The 17,266-nt window shown below is 45.3% G+C and overlaps 1 protein-coding gene across 1 annotated transcript; it reads right to left on the bottom strand.

Annotated features, from left to right (window-relative positions):
* Window positions 1-13,468: 13,468 nt before the first annotated feature.
* On the bottom strand, window positions 13,469-15,437 carry LOC147616047 (uncharacterized). The gene is made up of 4 exons (XM_086778690.1): window positions 14,924-15,437; window positions 14,522-14,668; window positions 14,147-14,314; window positions 13,469-13,873 (listed from the first exon to the last, which is right to left on the bottom strand). Exons 1-4 carry the CDS (start codon window positions 15,287-15,289, stop codon window positions 13,805-13,807), a joined length of 750 nt encoding a protein of 249 aa, XP_086634816.1. The 5' UTR covers window positions 15,290-15,437; the 3' UTR covers window positions 13,469-13,804.
* Between the last annotated feature and the right edge of the window lie 1,829 nt (window positions 15,438-17,266).

Genomic DNA, 17,266 nt, shown 5'->3' with positions numbered 1-17,266 from the left:
TATCCTCATTGTTTCTGCTCGAGGATGCATAGTTGTTTTGCTGCAATTTTCCATTTTGCATGTCAGCCTGCTTCTTATAACAATCTGCCTACACATGTCCAGGCTTACCACAATAAAAGCATCCACGTGTATCATTATATTTCCTTTGCCAATTTCCACGACCTCTTTGACTCCCCCTTCTTCCTCTCTGAATTGGCCTCTTCCACCTTCGTGTTGTTGTTGTTGTAGATTCTAGGACTGTTGTTGTTGTTGCTACTCCATAATTCTGATTACCTGTTCGGCCACCTCCTTGGCCGCGTCCACGGCCTCCTCTACCTCGTCCTCTTCCTGAACTTGTGTAGAAGGCCTGTTGCTCTGAACTGTTTTTGTTTTATGAAGACTGTTGGTCTTCACCCAAGCTCTTCTCTTTTATAATCAACATAGATACCAAATCTGTGAAATTGGGAATGTTTTTCTGAGTCTCAATAGACGTCTTGAATGCCTTGTATTGTGGCCCAAGAGACCACGTAGACAGACTTCCACCTTATCATCATCATCTACTGAAACGCCAATAGATGCAAGGGATTCCACAATACCCTTAATCTTCAATGCATAGTCATGCATAGTCATTCATCACAGACATACTCTTTTTCTCCACAGTATGAAGTTCATTCTTCAACAGTATCTTTCATGCCTTGGTATTCGTTTCATAGAGTTTTACCAAGGTGTCCCACGCCTCCTTAGGGGACTTGGCATCCTGTATGTGCCCAATCATGGTGTGTCCTGTATACTAATAGAGAGCCAATACATAACTTTTATGGCTCCTTGGTTCCAATCCTTGAACTCTTTCACATCTGTAGTAATCAGATTGATCTCCTGTATCTCCAGTGCCTCTTCATGCTGCTCACCTTCTACGTAGTCCTATTAATCCTTTCCCACCATCAGAAAATTTGTCAACCTGAACCTCCAAGCATGGAAGTTGTTATTGTCAAGCTTCTCAGCAACAATCTGGTTTATGCCATCATTTGACATCTTGCTAGACACACAAATTTACCAAAAACAACGCTCTGGTTTGTCTTGCACAAACTACTGTATTTTCTACAGCGGTACTGTACTACACTCAAATGTCACAACTAGTGGCCTCAATGTGCATACATACACCCAATGGCAACTGTTTGACCTTCTTGCAGAACACACAATGTCTGCACAACCAATCTATCTTCCTACAGTTCTTAAAACAGTTCTGCATAGAATCGATGACTTACCTGCAGTGCTTGAAATCACCTGCTTTCCGAAAAACGGAGGTCCTAACGCGCCCGAAACGCATTTTTGGCCCGAAAAAATTTTGTCTGATAGGACAGAATAGTTGCCCTATAGCTTTACTCCTGCGAAGAAAGGTCCTCAATGAAAGATCGTTTGCCGGTGCCTCCCGTAGAGCTCTCGACAAGGGTGTAGTCGCGCCAACACAAATCGGGAAGAGTAGATGAAGCTCTTACCCTCCTACCACTTCCTGTGCTTCTCTTGCTTGTAGCTCAGCCCTTAGCATGAACCAAGCTCTGATACCATGAAAAGATGTAGGGGAGAAGAGAGCTTGAGCTCTTACAAGCACACACACACTCACAAAACTCTAAAAGAGAACACACAAGGTGAGAGGCTGAAAATCTTCTTCTTTTTCACACAACACTCAACACACCATATACAAAGATAAGAGTACACACAATATGAAAAGGTACTCAACCAAATACATACTAGGGTTCTCTATAGTGTGAACCCAACTAAATGAGCTGGCGCTATAACAATGCCAGAATGGCTGTCACACAGCCTGTCATCCCACTGGCCGCATATCACCCATGATCTCACCAACCATGCCAGTGGTGTAAGTGTGGGGCCTATCGCCCAGGCGGGTCATTAGTGTCCACTGCCTCACTAGATGAGCTCAATATCTCAACATGTTCTACCTAAACCAAGAAGGGGAAAGAGATGATCGTGCTCTTACTCGTGTAGTACCGCTTCCTTCGTTGCTTGTTCTTGCCTCTTGCTTGCCTCCTTAGCTCTTACATGAATCAAGATCTGATACCATAAAGAGAATGTGGGGGAAAGGGAGAGCTTCAAACCCTAGCAAGCAAACACACACACATACACAACAGAGAGCAAGACACAAGAGAGAGATGGATAGCTGAATTTTCTTCTATCTTCTTCTTCTCTACTCAACCAACATAACATAAAGATCTAAGAGTACACACTATATGGGTTAGTACTCAACTACTACAACCATACAAGGGTCGGTCCATAATGTGAACCCGACTAAATGAGCTGGTGCTATAACTATGCTAGTCTCTAGTAATCTAAAATGGCTATCACATAGCCTGTCATCCCACTAGCCACATATCACCCCATAATCTCACCAACCATGCGAGTGGTGTAGATCGCAGAAGCTATCACCCAGGTGGGTCATCAATGTGAACCCAACTAAATGAGTTGGTGCTATAACTATACTAGTCTCTAGTAATCTAAAATGGCTGTCACACAGCCTGTCATCCCACTAGCCACATATCACCCCATAGGTGTAGATCGCAGAAGCTATCACCCAGGTGGGTCATCAATGTCCACCAGCACTAGTTGAGCTCAGTATCTCAATACTGACCATATACTCATGCTTAGCCGAGGCAAGGTCTATCAAGTAGTCAAGGGGGGGTAACTTCAGTCGCTCGGCCACTAAAGCCTCTGTGAGCTTTGTTTTGATGGTGGTGCTTGCACACAGCTACCTCGCCAGGTCCATGGCTTTTGGATGCACAGGGATCATGTGCCAGGGCATGTTGAGGAAGTCAACCAAGTAGGTGATTTCTAGCTAGTGCTACACATCAGTGTTATTTGTGGCTATGCTATTGCACCGCTCAAAGGTCACCATGGCTGCAAAGAAAGCAAGTGTTGTGCGAGAAGAAAGAGAGACGACAGTTTGGAAGCGAGTAAAAGGCTTGCATAGGCGCAAGGTCGTAGCTTTGAGAGAGAAGATGGGTTGCATGCAAAAAGATAGATACCACAAAAAAAATTAATGCCAGTGCATGATAATCTACAAATAGTTACCATGCATTGTAACATGCATGATTGCCACACAGCCGCCAAATAACCATGATAAAGGGGTATCAAACTGTTCAGCTTCCCAGGCGAATCTGTAATGATTGTTCTTGGAGGTGTGTCCGTATTAATGTGATGGATTCCCATGTAGTGGATTAGTGGCGCCGCCTTATAAATGAACGGATTAGGTGGCATGGGCCCGTTGTGCAGTCGCATGAAGTAGCCATCACTGGCTTGTAGAAGTGCTCACCTATGAGCATCTGAAGGAGGAATGTTCCATCATAAAATTTTCCCATGATCTAGAAGGGTCTAGTCCACCTTAGCTTTAGCTTCCCCGCATGCGGACCCATCCATGAATGGAACAAGAAGAACGGATCTTCTTCTTTTGAACAGTCATGGAAACCTGGAATTTCGATCGACCCATTTCTTCCTCCATTTTTGGATCATCGTAGATACAAATCTATCTTTGTCCAATTGGAGGAGCTAATCCAAACAATGCTGCAGGGACTCCTCGAGGCTAAGCTTTCTTGCTATGGCTATCTAAAGACTCGGCAAGCACTAAGAACTCCATGGGCATTATAGCTTCAGTGCCATATACCAATTTGAACAGAGTCATCCCTGTGGAGACCTTATAGTTGTGTGGAATGCCCATAACGTTGAGTATAGCTTCTCATCCCAATCAGTACAATTCTCATTGATCAGCTTCTTGAAACTAGCTAGAATATCCCAAGCCCTTTTCTCTCATGAACATCTCCTCTTTGGACGTTTTTTGGTGAGTGGAACAATTTATAGTAATAATTAGGATTCGGGAAAAGACAAGCTCACTTTATCCTAGAGCTTGCTCAACTTTTGCAAGATCTGTCTCATCTTGAGAGAAGAACGAAAAATGCTTCCTCTAATTTTTCAAAAAACAGTAGTAATTGGATGAAATTATGAATTAAAAGTGCTTATTCAAATTCATGTCAAGTTCACTCAAAAATGTTACAACAAAAAACAAATCTCTTCAATTAAAAAGGAAATGCAAAATTTGACAAAGAATCTGTTAGCTGCAAAGTTGCCAAGTGCTGGAAGTCATGCACATGGTTTTCTCATTGGACACGTTGTTTTATGGCATGATGATGAGAATTAGGGTGGTTTTCCTCTACCCTAAGTAGTTCGCTTGTCACACACATGTAAGGGTTGTTCCCTCGAGCACTCCTCAAAACATATGTTTTTTTTTCAACCAATCAAAATAAATATAATACTAAAAAATAATCTAGCTTTAGCACTAAGAAATCGTAGAAATGTCAAGATTATAACTAAAATATGTAGTAAAATTGTCCCAAGGAAAATAGATTTTAAATTTTGCCTAGCAATATGCACCCAAAACGTTTTTTGTGATTAATTAATTAGTTGGTGTGTACAAACCTTGGGTTCAAGGTACCAAAATTTTGTTATGTTTATTAAGGTTTTTTGTAAGGTAAAAAATGGAAATGGTGTTGGGTCCACATGCTTTCTATTTTTGCTTTCTTTCTATCTTTGTTATCCTCCATTACGTTCTATTTTTAAAGGTTGATGTCCTCCATAATGTTTCTTTTTTTGGGGCTCATAATGTCTTCCATAATCTTTTTTTTTTGGGCTCACGATTTTCTTTAAAAGGCAAGAGAGCTCATTCTATTTCACTTCGAGGGGAGAGGTAGGGAGAGAGGGACACCATAAGGTATAGGGTATGTATTAATTAAAGCTTTGGTGATAGAAAATGCAAATTTTTTAACCATAGACTTCAAAAGGTTTGTAACTTTATAAGTTCTAAAGTTGGAGTGAATATGCAGGACAGATTTAAAAAAATTAATTAATAGGTCTGAGTGAATATGCACTACAATATATGTTCCATAAATGTTGTTTTGGTCATCGTATTATCTTGGAGACTGGTTTCGAGTAGCCTAAAAAAATAACAATCATGAGGCTACATATTGCTAGGACAAGGAAAACCACGTTCGAAAACCAAATTCCTCCTCCAGTTTTCATTCAAACCTACAACTATCAAACCAGATTTTGCCAACTGTAGAAAAACTATATGCGCAGGATACTATTATTCTGAATTTTGGGAATTTTAAAGCATTTTCTGGTGGGCGGAAACAACGGTCAAGGTCTAGACTCTATTTGCGTACATAGCCCACAACGGGTTTCAGCCCCCAAATTTTGAGTACATATGGTAGGTGGTTTAGATACCACGGAGCATTTTCTGGTGGGCGGAAACAACAGTCAAGGTCTAGACTCTATTTGCGGCCCACAACGGTTTTCAGCCCCCAAATTTTGAGTAGGTGGTTTACGGAGTCAGGGACCATATTTTAAGTACACCTTAGGGCCTCCAATCTTTTAGTACCTGTTCACACAATGCCTCAAGTGCATGATCCAAGAGCAGATCCAACGTGGGTCCATGCCTTGCCACTCCTAGTACTTCCTCCCCATATAGATGCATTATATTCGGGGCGGTCAAGTATACACCCTTCGGGCACCAAGTCCCTCCGGATAGAAATCCCAACCGTGCGACGCATCACGACGCGTCACGAAAAACGCGCGACGCGTCACAATTACTAATTTGAATCACTAGGCACCCTAGACGCACTCATGCACCGGGTAGGCACGTAGGCCTTCCCCGGGTGCGGGAGGTGTTCATGGGTGCCGAGTGCCTCTGAGGGATGCTCTCCCCACCTTGACGGAGTCGGGACCGAAAACGGTGGAGAAACGGCCGTCCGTCGAGGCCGGCACGCCGTGCCGTGCCGACGGGCCGAGATGGACCCTAGGCCGGCGGATCATGGATGGAAGGCAAGTTCCGAGTCGAGGCCGATGGAGCCGAGCCGGGCATGAACGCAAGTGATCGATGAGACCCGCAAGGCAAACGCGCGAGACGCGCTCGACGGGCCGATGGAGCCGAGTCATGAGCAAGATGAGGCCGCGTGCGGCAAAGACATGGTGTGCTCGTGCCATGCTCGGGCTCGCGATGGGCTCGCGTCCGTACGACCATCACACTTGGTATCAGAGCCAAAATGGCAAAAACGGCGGGAACGTCGAAAACGACAGAAACGTCGAAAACGACGGAAACGTCGAAAACGGCGAAACGGCAAGTCGGGTTGAGTCCAAGTGATGGCCACGAGCCGAAAACGGCACAAAACTGCCGACTGAGATTTGAGCCTCTAAACGGTGGAATTTGCTCGTGGTGACCTTTATCGACATCGAGGAGCGGGGTGCAAGGCAGAGGATGGCATGGTCGGCCGGACCTGCCGGGGAGCTGCCGGCACGCAGGGGGTCGCCCGTCTCGCAGCTCCCGACGACGGGGGTCGAGACGATGGAATTTGGGGACGTGCTATGTATGAAAAATGATCAGTTTTCTGAGGGGATTGCAACCGCGCGGTCTGTTCGAAGAAATTCCAAAGTCGGCCGACATGTTTTGGGGCCAGTGGTGGGTGGACAGTTGGTCAAGCAAGGTGAGGTCCCACGTGCAAGTCCAACATGCGACGTTGGCAAAGAGCTGAGCAGAGAAGCATGCGAGCTGGATCCTTGTGGGGGCCGTCAGCATTTCTAGCAAAGGAAGATCAGCGGGCCTGGGGATCTTTCAGAGTTACCACCAAGGGCGGTGATGCTTTGAAGAAAACGGCGAGACTGGCAAGACACGGTGGCGCTTGGACCAGCAGCACCTTAGATGGGGACCGCGGGCTAGGAGTCACTCAAGGTCAAAGAAGAAGAAGACAGAAGACAAAGGGGCCACGCATGTGGAGGCAGCGCCGAGAATGGGACCGGGTTCGCTTATGCTAAGAAACTGGATGCGGCGGAATGGGATGTCGTGTTGGTGTGGTGCCCATGAAGAGCAGAAAGAAGCCGCCGAGCCAATCATTTGGGAAAAACTTCAAGCGACAAAGGCGTCCGCTGAGGCCATGACGAGCCTCGTGTGGCAAAGGAGCCACTCAACCTCATCTCACGAAGACAACGGGCTAGGCAGGAGAAGCCGACGCCCTTTCAGATCAAAAAGGATTATGCCTTGGGTGGATGCAGCAAAGCTGAAGCCCTCAACTTCTCCAAGTGCAGAGAGCAACAAGGTCTAGGCCGGAAGGAGCCGAAGCCTTTCTAGATCAACCCAGGATCAACAAGGGCGAGGCAACAAAGCCGAGCTCGCACTCCTTCACAGTGCAAAAGCAGGGTGAGACAGAAGGCGTCAATACCCCTTTCAGGCTACCAAGAGCCATAATGAACCTTCGCGTTCCGGGCCCTGGGTGAGGGTAAGTCCTAAGAAGAGGCACCAAGAGCCCTGGGCTTTCTCTCCTCTTCTCCGAAGTCTCCGCCTGGGTGAGGGTAAGTCCTAAGAAGAGGCACCAAGAGCCCTGGGCTTTCCTTCTTGTGGCCGTGTCGCCCGCCGAGGCCAGCGCACGCCACCTTCTCCTCCGAAGTCTCTACCGGGTGAGGGTAAGTCCTAAGAAGAGGCACCAAGACCCCTTGGCTTTTCTCTTGTGGCCGTGTAGCCCGCCGTGGTGCACGCGTCACCTTCTCCTCCGAAGACTCGCCTGGGTGTGAGGGTGAGTCCGCGCGACGGAGCCAAGAGCCCTGGGCAACCGATGCAAAGTGGGCCCCGTAAAGGTCCAAGGGTTTCAAGGTGCCGAGGGCACATGACGGCCCGAGCTGGAGCAATCCGGGGAGGGCCAAGCTACGGGAACGTGCCAAATCAGGCCATCAAGGGCTGCAAGGGCACATGACGGCCCGAACTGGAGCAATCCGGGGAGGGCCAAGCTATGGGAACGTACCAAATCAAGTCATCAAGGGCTGCTGCGGCACAGAGTTGTGTGACTTGGGAAAGCAGGTTTGAAGAAGGGGACTACTTGGGAGCTCTGGAGCGCAGGACATGGAACCGTAGTGCCGGGCACATAGCACTCTGGGTGAAGGAGAAAACGGGTATAGCTGGATCACTCCCGTGGACTTGAGTTGTACGGCTCACGAGTTAGATGGCTTTGGAAAGCAAGTTTGATGAAGAGGACTACTTGCGAGCGCTCAAGCACAGGACATGGAACCGTAGTGCCGGGCACATAGCACTCTGGGTGAGGGCGTGACCTTGTACAACTGGAGTTGGGCAAGTGGACCGGAGTCGTTTCGCTCTCCAAGGTCACTTGAAGATGGAAACAGCTGGATGTGCAAGTGGCAATGTGCATGCAGTTGGGTGGGTCAAAGTGGCAGTTGGCTCACTGAAGTTCGAAGGTGTCTTTGGACCAGGTTACCAGAAGATGGAAACAACTGTGTGTGCAAGTGTGGCAGTGTGCATGCAGTTGGGTGGGGCAGAGTGGTAGCTGGCTCACTGAAGTTCAATGGTAGCTTGGATGTGGAAAGCACTCAGATCTAGCCAAAGGGCCAAGTGGGTGCAAAACTAAAGATTCAGCCCGAGGCGAAGTTCAAGCAGGTGAAACTTGGCTCCTAGCCGTCCAAGCAGAGCTTGTTGGGATGACGTCTAAGACGACTGGCACTTCGCAGTACGGCAAGACACATTCTGAACGTCAAAGGTTCAAGGTGATGGTGCAGAGTCAAGAAACGAAGCCGTGTGAGGGTCATCATGGTGTCATGGGGGCCTAAGCAAACAAGACCAAGTGGAGGGACTTTGCGCCTTGGCGAACAGGAACAGGCAGATGCTGGCGTAAAGGTCAAGACCGCCTGAACAAGTTGAGGGATAGTTTGGCTGGAGCATGGCAAAGCTGGTCTTGGAGTCAAGGCAAGCTAGAGCACTCAAGTCAGGTGAACCAAAGCCGAAGAAGTGCAAAGGTTCGAATGCCAAAGGTTCGCGGTGGTTTCACTTGGAGTCAGGTGGGCCAAAGGCACTTTGTCACAGAGAATCAATGCACTTATGTACCGAACAGGTTGAAGCAGGGCGTCAAGGTCCAAGACAACCAAGTGCAGAATGTGAAGTGGCACAAGAAGAGGCAAACCAAGCTGGAGTTAGTGAGGTGGGCAACTCTTATCCAATGAAGATTCGGCACAAAGAGCTCAAGGGGCATCGGCGAGCATCAAGGCTCAAAACAACGCTCCAACGAAAAGGAATGTGAAGTCAGATTTGAAGTAAGAATGCTGCAACCAAGTTGGCGTCAACTCGGCAGACAAATCTCGACTTCCTTGAAGGCTTATACATTCCGAGCAACACTGCATTGCCTCAGGTAATCACTCTTTCAGCTCAGACAGGAGCTTCGGCGAGACCACACAGTCACCTCGCCAATTTTGTGGGGACTGGGGGACTCTCAAGCGGGGGCTTGAAGTTCAGGCCTTAGATGAAAAAAGAGGGAAAAAATGATAAAAATACAAAAATATGCACAGTTTTTCTTTTGTAAATGGGTTAGACAACACTGACCTTGCTCATGGCTATAAAGCAGGGTAAAGACCTCCCGTCCTTATGTAATATTTATCACTTTGCACAGATGCGTTATATGAGGTGCATGCACCCAACCTTTGGTTTCAAAAGTAATTGACGAGGGCGTCAATTCTATAAAGGGGGTGTGTGTGTGACGCATCGCACATTTTTCATGACGCGTCGCGACGCGTCACGCGGTTGGGATTTCTATCCGGAGAGGGACTTGGTGCCCGACGGGTATACTTGACCGCCCCGAATATAATGCATCTATTTAGGGAGGAAGTGCTAGGAGTGGCAAGGCATGGACCCACGTAGGCACCCTAGATGCACTCACGCACCGGGTAGGCATGTAGGCCTTCCTCGGGTGCGGGAGGTGTTCATGGGTGCCGAGTGCCTCCGGGGGATGCCCTCCCCACCTTGACGGAGTCGGGACCGAAAACGCCGACGGGACCGAAAACGGTGGAAGAACGGCCGCCCGCCAGGGCCGGCGCGCCGTGCCATGCCGACGGGCCGAGATGGACCCTAGGCCGGCGGATCATGGATGGAAGGCAAGTCCCAAGTCGAGGCCGATGGAGCGGAGCCGGGCATGAACGCAAGTGATCGATAAGACCCACAAGGCAAACGCGCGAGACGCGCTCGACGGGCCGGTGGAGCCGAGTCATGAGCAAGATGAGGCCGCGTGCGGCAAAGACGTGGTGTGCTCGTGCCGAGCTCGGGCTCGCGATGGGCTCGCGTTCGTACGGCCATCACATTAATGCTCCTTTGAATTCCTTCCCTAAGGAATACCATCACCAAAACTAAAAACTTGGCAACCACTTTAGGGAGAGTGAATAAGTAAAGTAACACAAAACCCCCCATCTTGAGATTGTAAAACTAGAGGAAGTGTGTATCTGAAAATTGCTTTGATTTTCTCTCAGTATCATATGCTACACTAGGAGCATTTACACCTCTCGTACATTCCTTTCGAATTCAACGAGCGGGGAGTTGAAAAATGGAGTTGTGAAGGCACCTAACAGATTAAAGGAGATGAAGGATGCCGAAATAGCTATAGAGTTCTTCACTCCCGGGAACAAATAGCTCATAAGAGCCCCATCCCACCAAGGATTGCCCTGTCCCATGATATGAAGAGCCCATTAGAGAAGCCCTATTATGTGGACTTACAACACAATAGGCTACCAAGAATGTAGGGGGTGGAGTGTTGCTTTCAATATGGATTATCCTACAACCGGTCCATATGGACCAAATGGACCACATCATTTGACCAAATGTAAGAGTGTAGGTCTAGTGTACCTTCTGGGCCCATTCAAGGTTGTCATAATGCTTGTACCGCATCCTACAACCCAAGGACATCCTATAACCCAAGGACATCCTGGGAAGATCTCCTTCTATCCTAGTGTGTGGTCTATCAACCTATAGTTAAATGCATCCTACTTGGCATGGTGTCAAGTGTACATAAGCTATCTCACAACAATTTCACTATCTATGTCTAATCCCAGTATCTAAACTCGTGAGCATTGCCAGATGCTCGAGCATGCTTAACACACAGCAGCTACTCCTTCTATCCTAGTGTGGTCTATCAACCTATAGTTACATGCATCCTACTTGGCATGGTGTCAAGTGTACATAAGCTATCTCACAACAATTCTGCTATTTAAGTCTAATCCTAGTATCTAACTTGTGAGCATTGCCAGGTGCTCGAGCATGCTCAACACACAATGGCTACTCCTCTCATAAAGTGGGCCTTACAGACTAGAGCAACCATCTTGTAGTAGTTAAAACCTGAGAAACAAAGCCAAACCCCCCATGATGATGTTAGGATAGCATGCATATTTTGGGTGTGTGTTGCTAGGGTTCATAGTGCCCCACATTTTATAGGCCCCTACTAATGTTGCCAGTGGGAGTACAATGTACTAGTTAATAAGCCCCCACGACTTCGAGTGAGATCTGTCTCCTGACCAATCTAGTCAATTCTATGAGGTTAAATAGCTACAATTGGTCTTTCAAAACACTAGCAGACTAACCACGTGTATAATTCCGAGCTTGATATTTTTCCAATTCCTAGAATTATAGGACCTTACCCCTCCTCGTAGAGTAATAGGAGCCTACACTTCCTCGAACCTTCAAATTGCATCCTGAACCTCTAAATTCTTGCCACATGGTAGCTTTGTGAAACTCTTCATATATATAAGATATAGAGAGAGATAGAGTTAGAGTTAGAGTTAGAGTTAGAGACATAGAGATACTGTCAATTAGATGGATGGTTCGAGTGGGCCCAACCCGGCAGGTCTAACCCACTCTTAGACCTACCTTCGGTGAGTCAAGTATTTGACTAGTCTAAACCATTGTCTGTACGTGTACACACACACACACACGTATATATAGACATAAATTCCTTTTATACGCATATATATACATAAATACCTTTGTATATATATTCAATTTATTATACATTATAAATTTATATTCATATACATATTTCTTATATAATACATATATATTTATATATCATTATTATCTACTATATATTTATCTATATTCTATACTTAATATATGTACATTATTTGTTAAAAATAATTAAATATTTGTTATATAATGAATAGATATTTATTATATTATAAATATGTATATAATACTTAAATAGATGTTATATACATTGATATAAAAAGTGTATTATTTACATGCTATACATAAATATATATTTATTATGTATTATATATATATTTATAAGTATATATTTGCTATATAATAAATAAAAATATGTATTTAAAATTTTAAAATTTTTAAAATTTTTAATTTAAATATTTGCATAATTTCTCCCCAGTATCTAAACAGGTGAGCATTGCCAGTGCTCGAGCATGCTCAACACACAACAACTACTCCTCTCATAAAGCGAGAATTACAGATTAGAGAAACCATCTTGCAGTAGTTGATACTTGAGAAAAAAAGCTAAAGCCCGCATGATGATGTTAGGATAGCAAACATATTTTTGGGTGTGTTGGCAGGGTTCATAATGCCCAACATTCTATAGGGTTGGCAGTGGGAGTACAATGTACTAGTTAATAACCCCCCACTACTTGTGGGATATGTCTCCCACCCAATCTAGTTTCTATGAGGTTAAATAACTACAATTGGTCGTTCAAAACATGCCTCATATTAAGTAGAGAAGATTTAGCCATCTATTTTGCCTCAAATCAACATGTGAACTAAACAAAGCATGCCTCATATTAACTAGAGAAGAGGAAAACCACATTTAGCCATCTATTTCGCCTCAAATCAACATGTGAACTAAACAAGTCCCAGATCGCATCCGCGGAGGTTCATTGATTAAGATGGATCTGGCAGTGCTTGGATGTCTAACATGCAAGATCGTCAATTGCAGACAGTGTGGTCTAACATGCACACATCAGACATATATGCACATATGCGCGCACAAGTGCTCCAAAAAGTGATCACCGTCTGCCATTTCGGGCATATCAAACATCGTTTATGTTGTTTATTTGTTCTATTGAAAATTTGCCTTCGAAAAATGTTAAAACTGGTATTAAAAAAAATCAGGCCAGGTGGCAGTACTAAATGTTGTTTTTCTCCAATCATGTGAGGCATCGCATGAACATGCCCTTAGATTCCACACGTCTACTTCAGTACTATGTCTATGTGCATGTATGTGAACCTAGAAACCACAGGCCAATCACTTACCTACACACACTTTTTATATAAAAAAAACACACCTACACACTTAATAAGCACTTTACTACACTAAGCATGAGTAAAGTCACCACAGGCCAATCACACACTTACACACACTTTTTTTTTCGAAACACACGTACACACACTTAATCTTGAACTTTACTACAATTAATCTTGAAGCACTAAGCATGAGTAAAGTGCTCAAATCACCACAGGCCAATCACACACCTACACACACTTTTTTTTTAAAAAACACACGTACACACACTTAATCTTGAAGCACTAAGCACTTTACTACACTTCATCTTGAAGCACTAAGCATGAGTAAAGTGCTGAAAACATACGCAACGTCAAGTAGACAATGGGAGAATCGAAAATAGCTAATTTATTGAAAGAAAAGAATGCCTGCAGCTAAGGTGTGGCAAATGAACGAGGGGATACGCAAATGTTTGGACACGTAAGGAGCTCGTAGCGGGTTATTCATACGAATCAACCGTGTCCCAACTAGCTTTCTAAGTCCAGCAGATTTCCCATCTTGGGCCAATGCTGGCTGCTCGTCAATGCATGCGTATGGATTTGGACATGTAGAATTGATGAACCAACTTCCTCCTCCTTTCCCACATTGACTTCCTGATTAGGGCGGGCATAGCACGCCTTGTACTGTGCCTGATTAGAGTTAGCTTAGCGCCTATTCATCGAGCTTAATTAGTTAGCAACGATGGCCGTCACGATTGCTTGTTTCACGGCCTCCTCACCAATTGCACCCACGTTCTCCTGATTCAACACAAAAAAAAACCCCAACTTTACTCATGTGTTCTCCCGATTCAACATAAAAACCCTAATTAAACTTATTGTCTTGATTAATTACACAATTACATGAGATTTAACCATGGTTAGAGACTAATCTCATCTGCGAACTGATTAATAAGCACATCATTATGCGTTGATGATTGAATAACGACTATAGAACTGGCTGGGTTTGATTACTAGACACTAGGGTAATTGGAGATTGACGCAGCTTGGTGTTTGATAATGACAGTTTTGTACCTGAGTGGTGAATGCTTCAAAGTCAAGGCAGTCGTGGTAGGAGACGTTCACATGGTCGAAAACAAGGCCTAGGCTCTCCAGGGAAAGCATGAGATCCGCCATCAGGCCGACTCTCTTCTCGCAGCACACGTGGATCCGAAGCCCCCGCTGCAACCAAACTATCTCCACCTGCGTAAAATCAAGCGATCAATACAGATCATTGTATACACTAATCATGATTAGAAATTGATTGGAGTGCCATTTCATAGTGCTTCATCGTATGGTGGGAGAAAGAGACATGACTGTGCTTAACATGACATCTGGCATGTATTGTAGAGGATTGCTACCATGGTTATGCTTAAACATGATTATTATCCCTTGTATAAATAAACATACCACATGGCATGGATTGGCACCATCTTGAGGTGGTCTTGAGAGGGCATTGCTTGAGAGCTTCGTGCCCTCCTGCAAAACTTGGATCTCTCTCTTCAACTGCTCTAGATACCGCAATGCATCCGTGATCACACATGAGGACTCGCCTGCCTGTTAAAACAAGCCAATGAACAGCCGATAAGCATCAAATAAGGCCGAAGTTACACACACGATTGCAATATAGGTAAATGACGAACAAACGTGATACAGAATGGCAAGATTAGTGCATAAACATAAGAGTACAACAATTGGATTAGGTAAATGACTAACAAACGTGATACAGAATGGCAAGATTAGTGCATAAACATAAGAGTACTTAAAGAATACACGATCTTCATAATAAACATCACTGGATTGCAATAATACCTGTGAGGAGTGTGGAATCAGGCGCCTAAGAGATTCCAACTGTTTGTAAAGTGGAGTAACCATACTAGATTTGGTGCTGCTAATCTTGTGTTGCTTCCTCAAGTTAGCCATAGACTTGCTAGCCTGCTCTAGTAACACCAAAGCTTCTTTCCTCAATGGGAAATCCCCACTAGTTTTGGAGATTCTCTTCTGCAAATTAATTAGATGAATCTCTTGATTGTCCACTGTTGTTGCTGAAGCAGAAAGAGATGGTGATGATGACGATGAAGGATCATAAGCATCAATTAGAGACTCCTCATCACTACTGTACTTACTTGTCTCCACATCAGAGTCTTCCTCTAAGAGAACATTAGCTGTCACAGCCATTTCTATTGCAATCAGGCTTGTGACTAAGGGAAGACTAATGAAGCTCAACCTAATAGTTTACAAGAGTAGGATAAGGTTTTGGTCAGGAAAATGCATGGGAGAGAAGCCTTCTTGCAAGATTCTGCTACTACAGTCTACAAGCGCTCACATTCTATCACCACACCTTCTTTTTAACGTACGCAACTTGACCTGCGAACGAAGGCCAATGCACATGCTCGTGGGGAAGTTGTGTGGACGGGACAAAATTTTGCTATGATGCCGTGATGGCCTATCCGCCCCTATCCGCCGACAGTCTACAGTAAAAAGAGGTTGCGACGCGCCATTAATGAGAGAAGGAAGAACATTAGGAGCCCCCACAGCAGCAGGTAAAGTCCTCGTGGGAAAGGAACCGACATGGGCGAAGCTCCCGAGTCCCGCGCTGACCATCTGAGGGGGGTCAGTCCAATGACTCTATTAGAAAAAGAGAGATTGATGTTTCTATTCTAATACTACTATTATAGATTAAAGACCAGAAAACGGAGAGAGACAGGGAGACGGGTCACCGTATTGACTGTGTGTGAGAGATCGAAGAGAGGGAGAGGAATAGAGAGAGAGAGAGCCTGGAGAGTTGCAACTGACCGACAATTATATTGATAATCACGATTTTATTCTATTAGAGACGAGAAGAGAATAGATATATATATAGAGAGAGAAAGATAGGTCACTGGCCTCACCACTATGGACAACGGGGCATTAAAGAGGGAGGACAAAGGGATCGACGGCTTTCACGTTTGGGTCGTTGGCCGCCGGTAAAATGAAATTCAGCCAGGTTGCGCTTAATCAGGCCAAAACTAAAATGGGCGGCCCTCATTAAACGTGGCCAAGGCCTGCGGATTCGAACCCACGGCACGAGAGGCGGAATGTCCATAAGCTTTAAAAAAAGATTGATGCTGAAAAAAAAAAACCAAGCACGGGCCGATTTGCCGTGCCCGGATTTAGTTGCATAAAGATAAGCGACTAGGAATGGGCTCTAGGCGCGATGCCCATTCCCAACCATAAAGATAAGCGACTAGGAATGGGCTCCAGGCGCGATGCCCATTTCCAACCATAAAGATAACCATTAATCCCTTTGCCCCCCCTCTATAATGCCCCGTAGTAAGGGTCAGTGGACACTAGAGAGAGAGGTATTAACTGCAACACTAGAACAATAGAGAGAGGCCCAATAGAATGCCTAGAGAGTAGAGAGAAGGGGCTAGTGAACACACTTCATAGATGAGGAAGTCTCTCTCTTCTCGCCTAACCTTGAGAGTGAGAGTGAGAGTGAGAGTGAGCGAAAGCGCGCGCGCGCGCGCGCTGTGTCTTGAGAGGGCGAGAAGAGAGAGAGATTCACGTTGACAAGTCACAAGGGGATTGAAGAGAAGGTAATTGACATCCTTGGATGGCCATGCACGAGGCTTACGTGATCTGGATTCTGGAGCAATAACGTGAGCTTGCAAGTTGCAACGCTGCCCCTCTCTCTACACGACTAGACTTTCTCTCTCTAGATTTTCTTTCATCCTTATCCTCTCGACTCCAGGCAGTAATCGTACCAACATATATTATATATCCACGAGCTCCTTGCGCTCTTTGGGCTTTCTCCTTCATTATTTAATTCTTTTAGGCACCATCACTATTCACGAGTCACGAGACCCTTGCCTTTGTCTTTTCAACCCACACGAACCCTCCCCATCGTCTGAAGTCCCCCCTTTGCCCATGTTAAAACCACATTCCATCTTCCCTTGGCCGCACCCAGGTTCCAAGTTATTTAGAAAGATGATAGCTCCTCATTAAAAAAATTCCTCCATTATTAATTCATGGGTATCTTAGGCTCATAAATAACAAACATTCTTCCCATATCTACCACAACCCACATGCTACAACAACAATATATCACGTCATCAACGTCTCGTGACCACATGCTAAACGAATAAACCAATCTCATCAACAATTAGGTATCTT

This window comes from Cibotium barometz, chromosome 39 (assembly GCF_041138505.1).
Source record: "Cibotium barometz isolate CiBa-2024 chromosome 39, ASM4113850v1, whole genome shotgun sequence".
NCBI classification, from domain to species: domain Eukaryota; kingdom Viridiplantae; phylum Streptophyta; class Polypodiopsida; order Cyatheales; family Cibotiaceae; genus Cibotium; species Cibotium barometz.
Note: the sequence above shows the minus strand (reverse complement) of the source record. Positions and strands in the feature narration are given on the sequence as shown.

Excerpts from the sequence above, each read along its gene's own strand:
- LOC147616047 (XM_086778690.1), bottom strand. The coding sequence starts at position 15,289 with ATGGCTGTGACAGCTAATGTTCTCTTAGAGGAAGACTCTGATGTGGAG. Across the intron at positions 14,315-14,521 it reads GTGCCAATCCATGCCATGTG|GTGGAGATAGTTTGGTTGCA; the intron begins GTATGTTTATTT and ends GATTTTACGCAG. Across the intron at positions 13,874-14,146 it reads TTGAAGCATTCACCACTCAG|GAGAACGTGGGTGCAATTGG; the intron begins GTACAAAACTGT and ends GTGTTGAATCAG.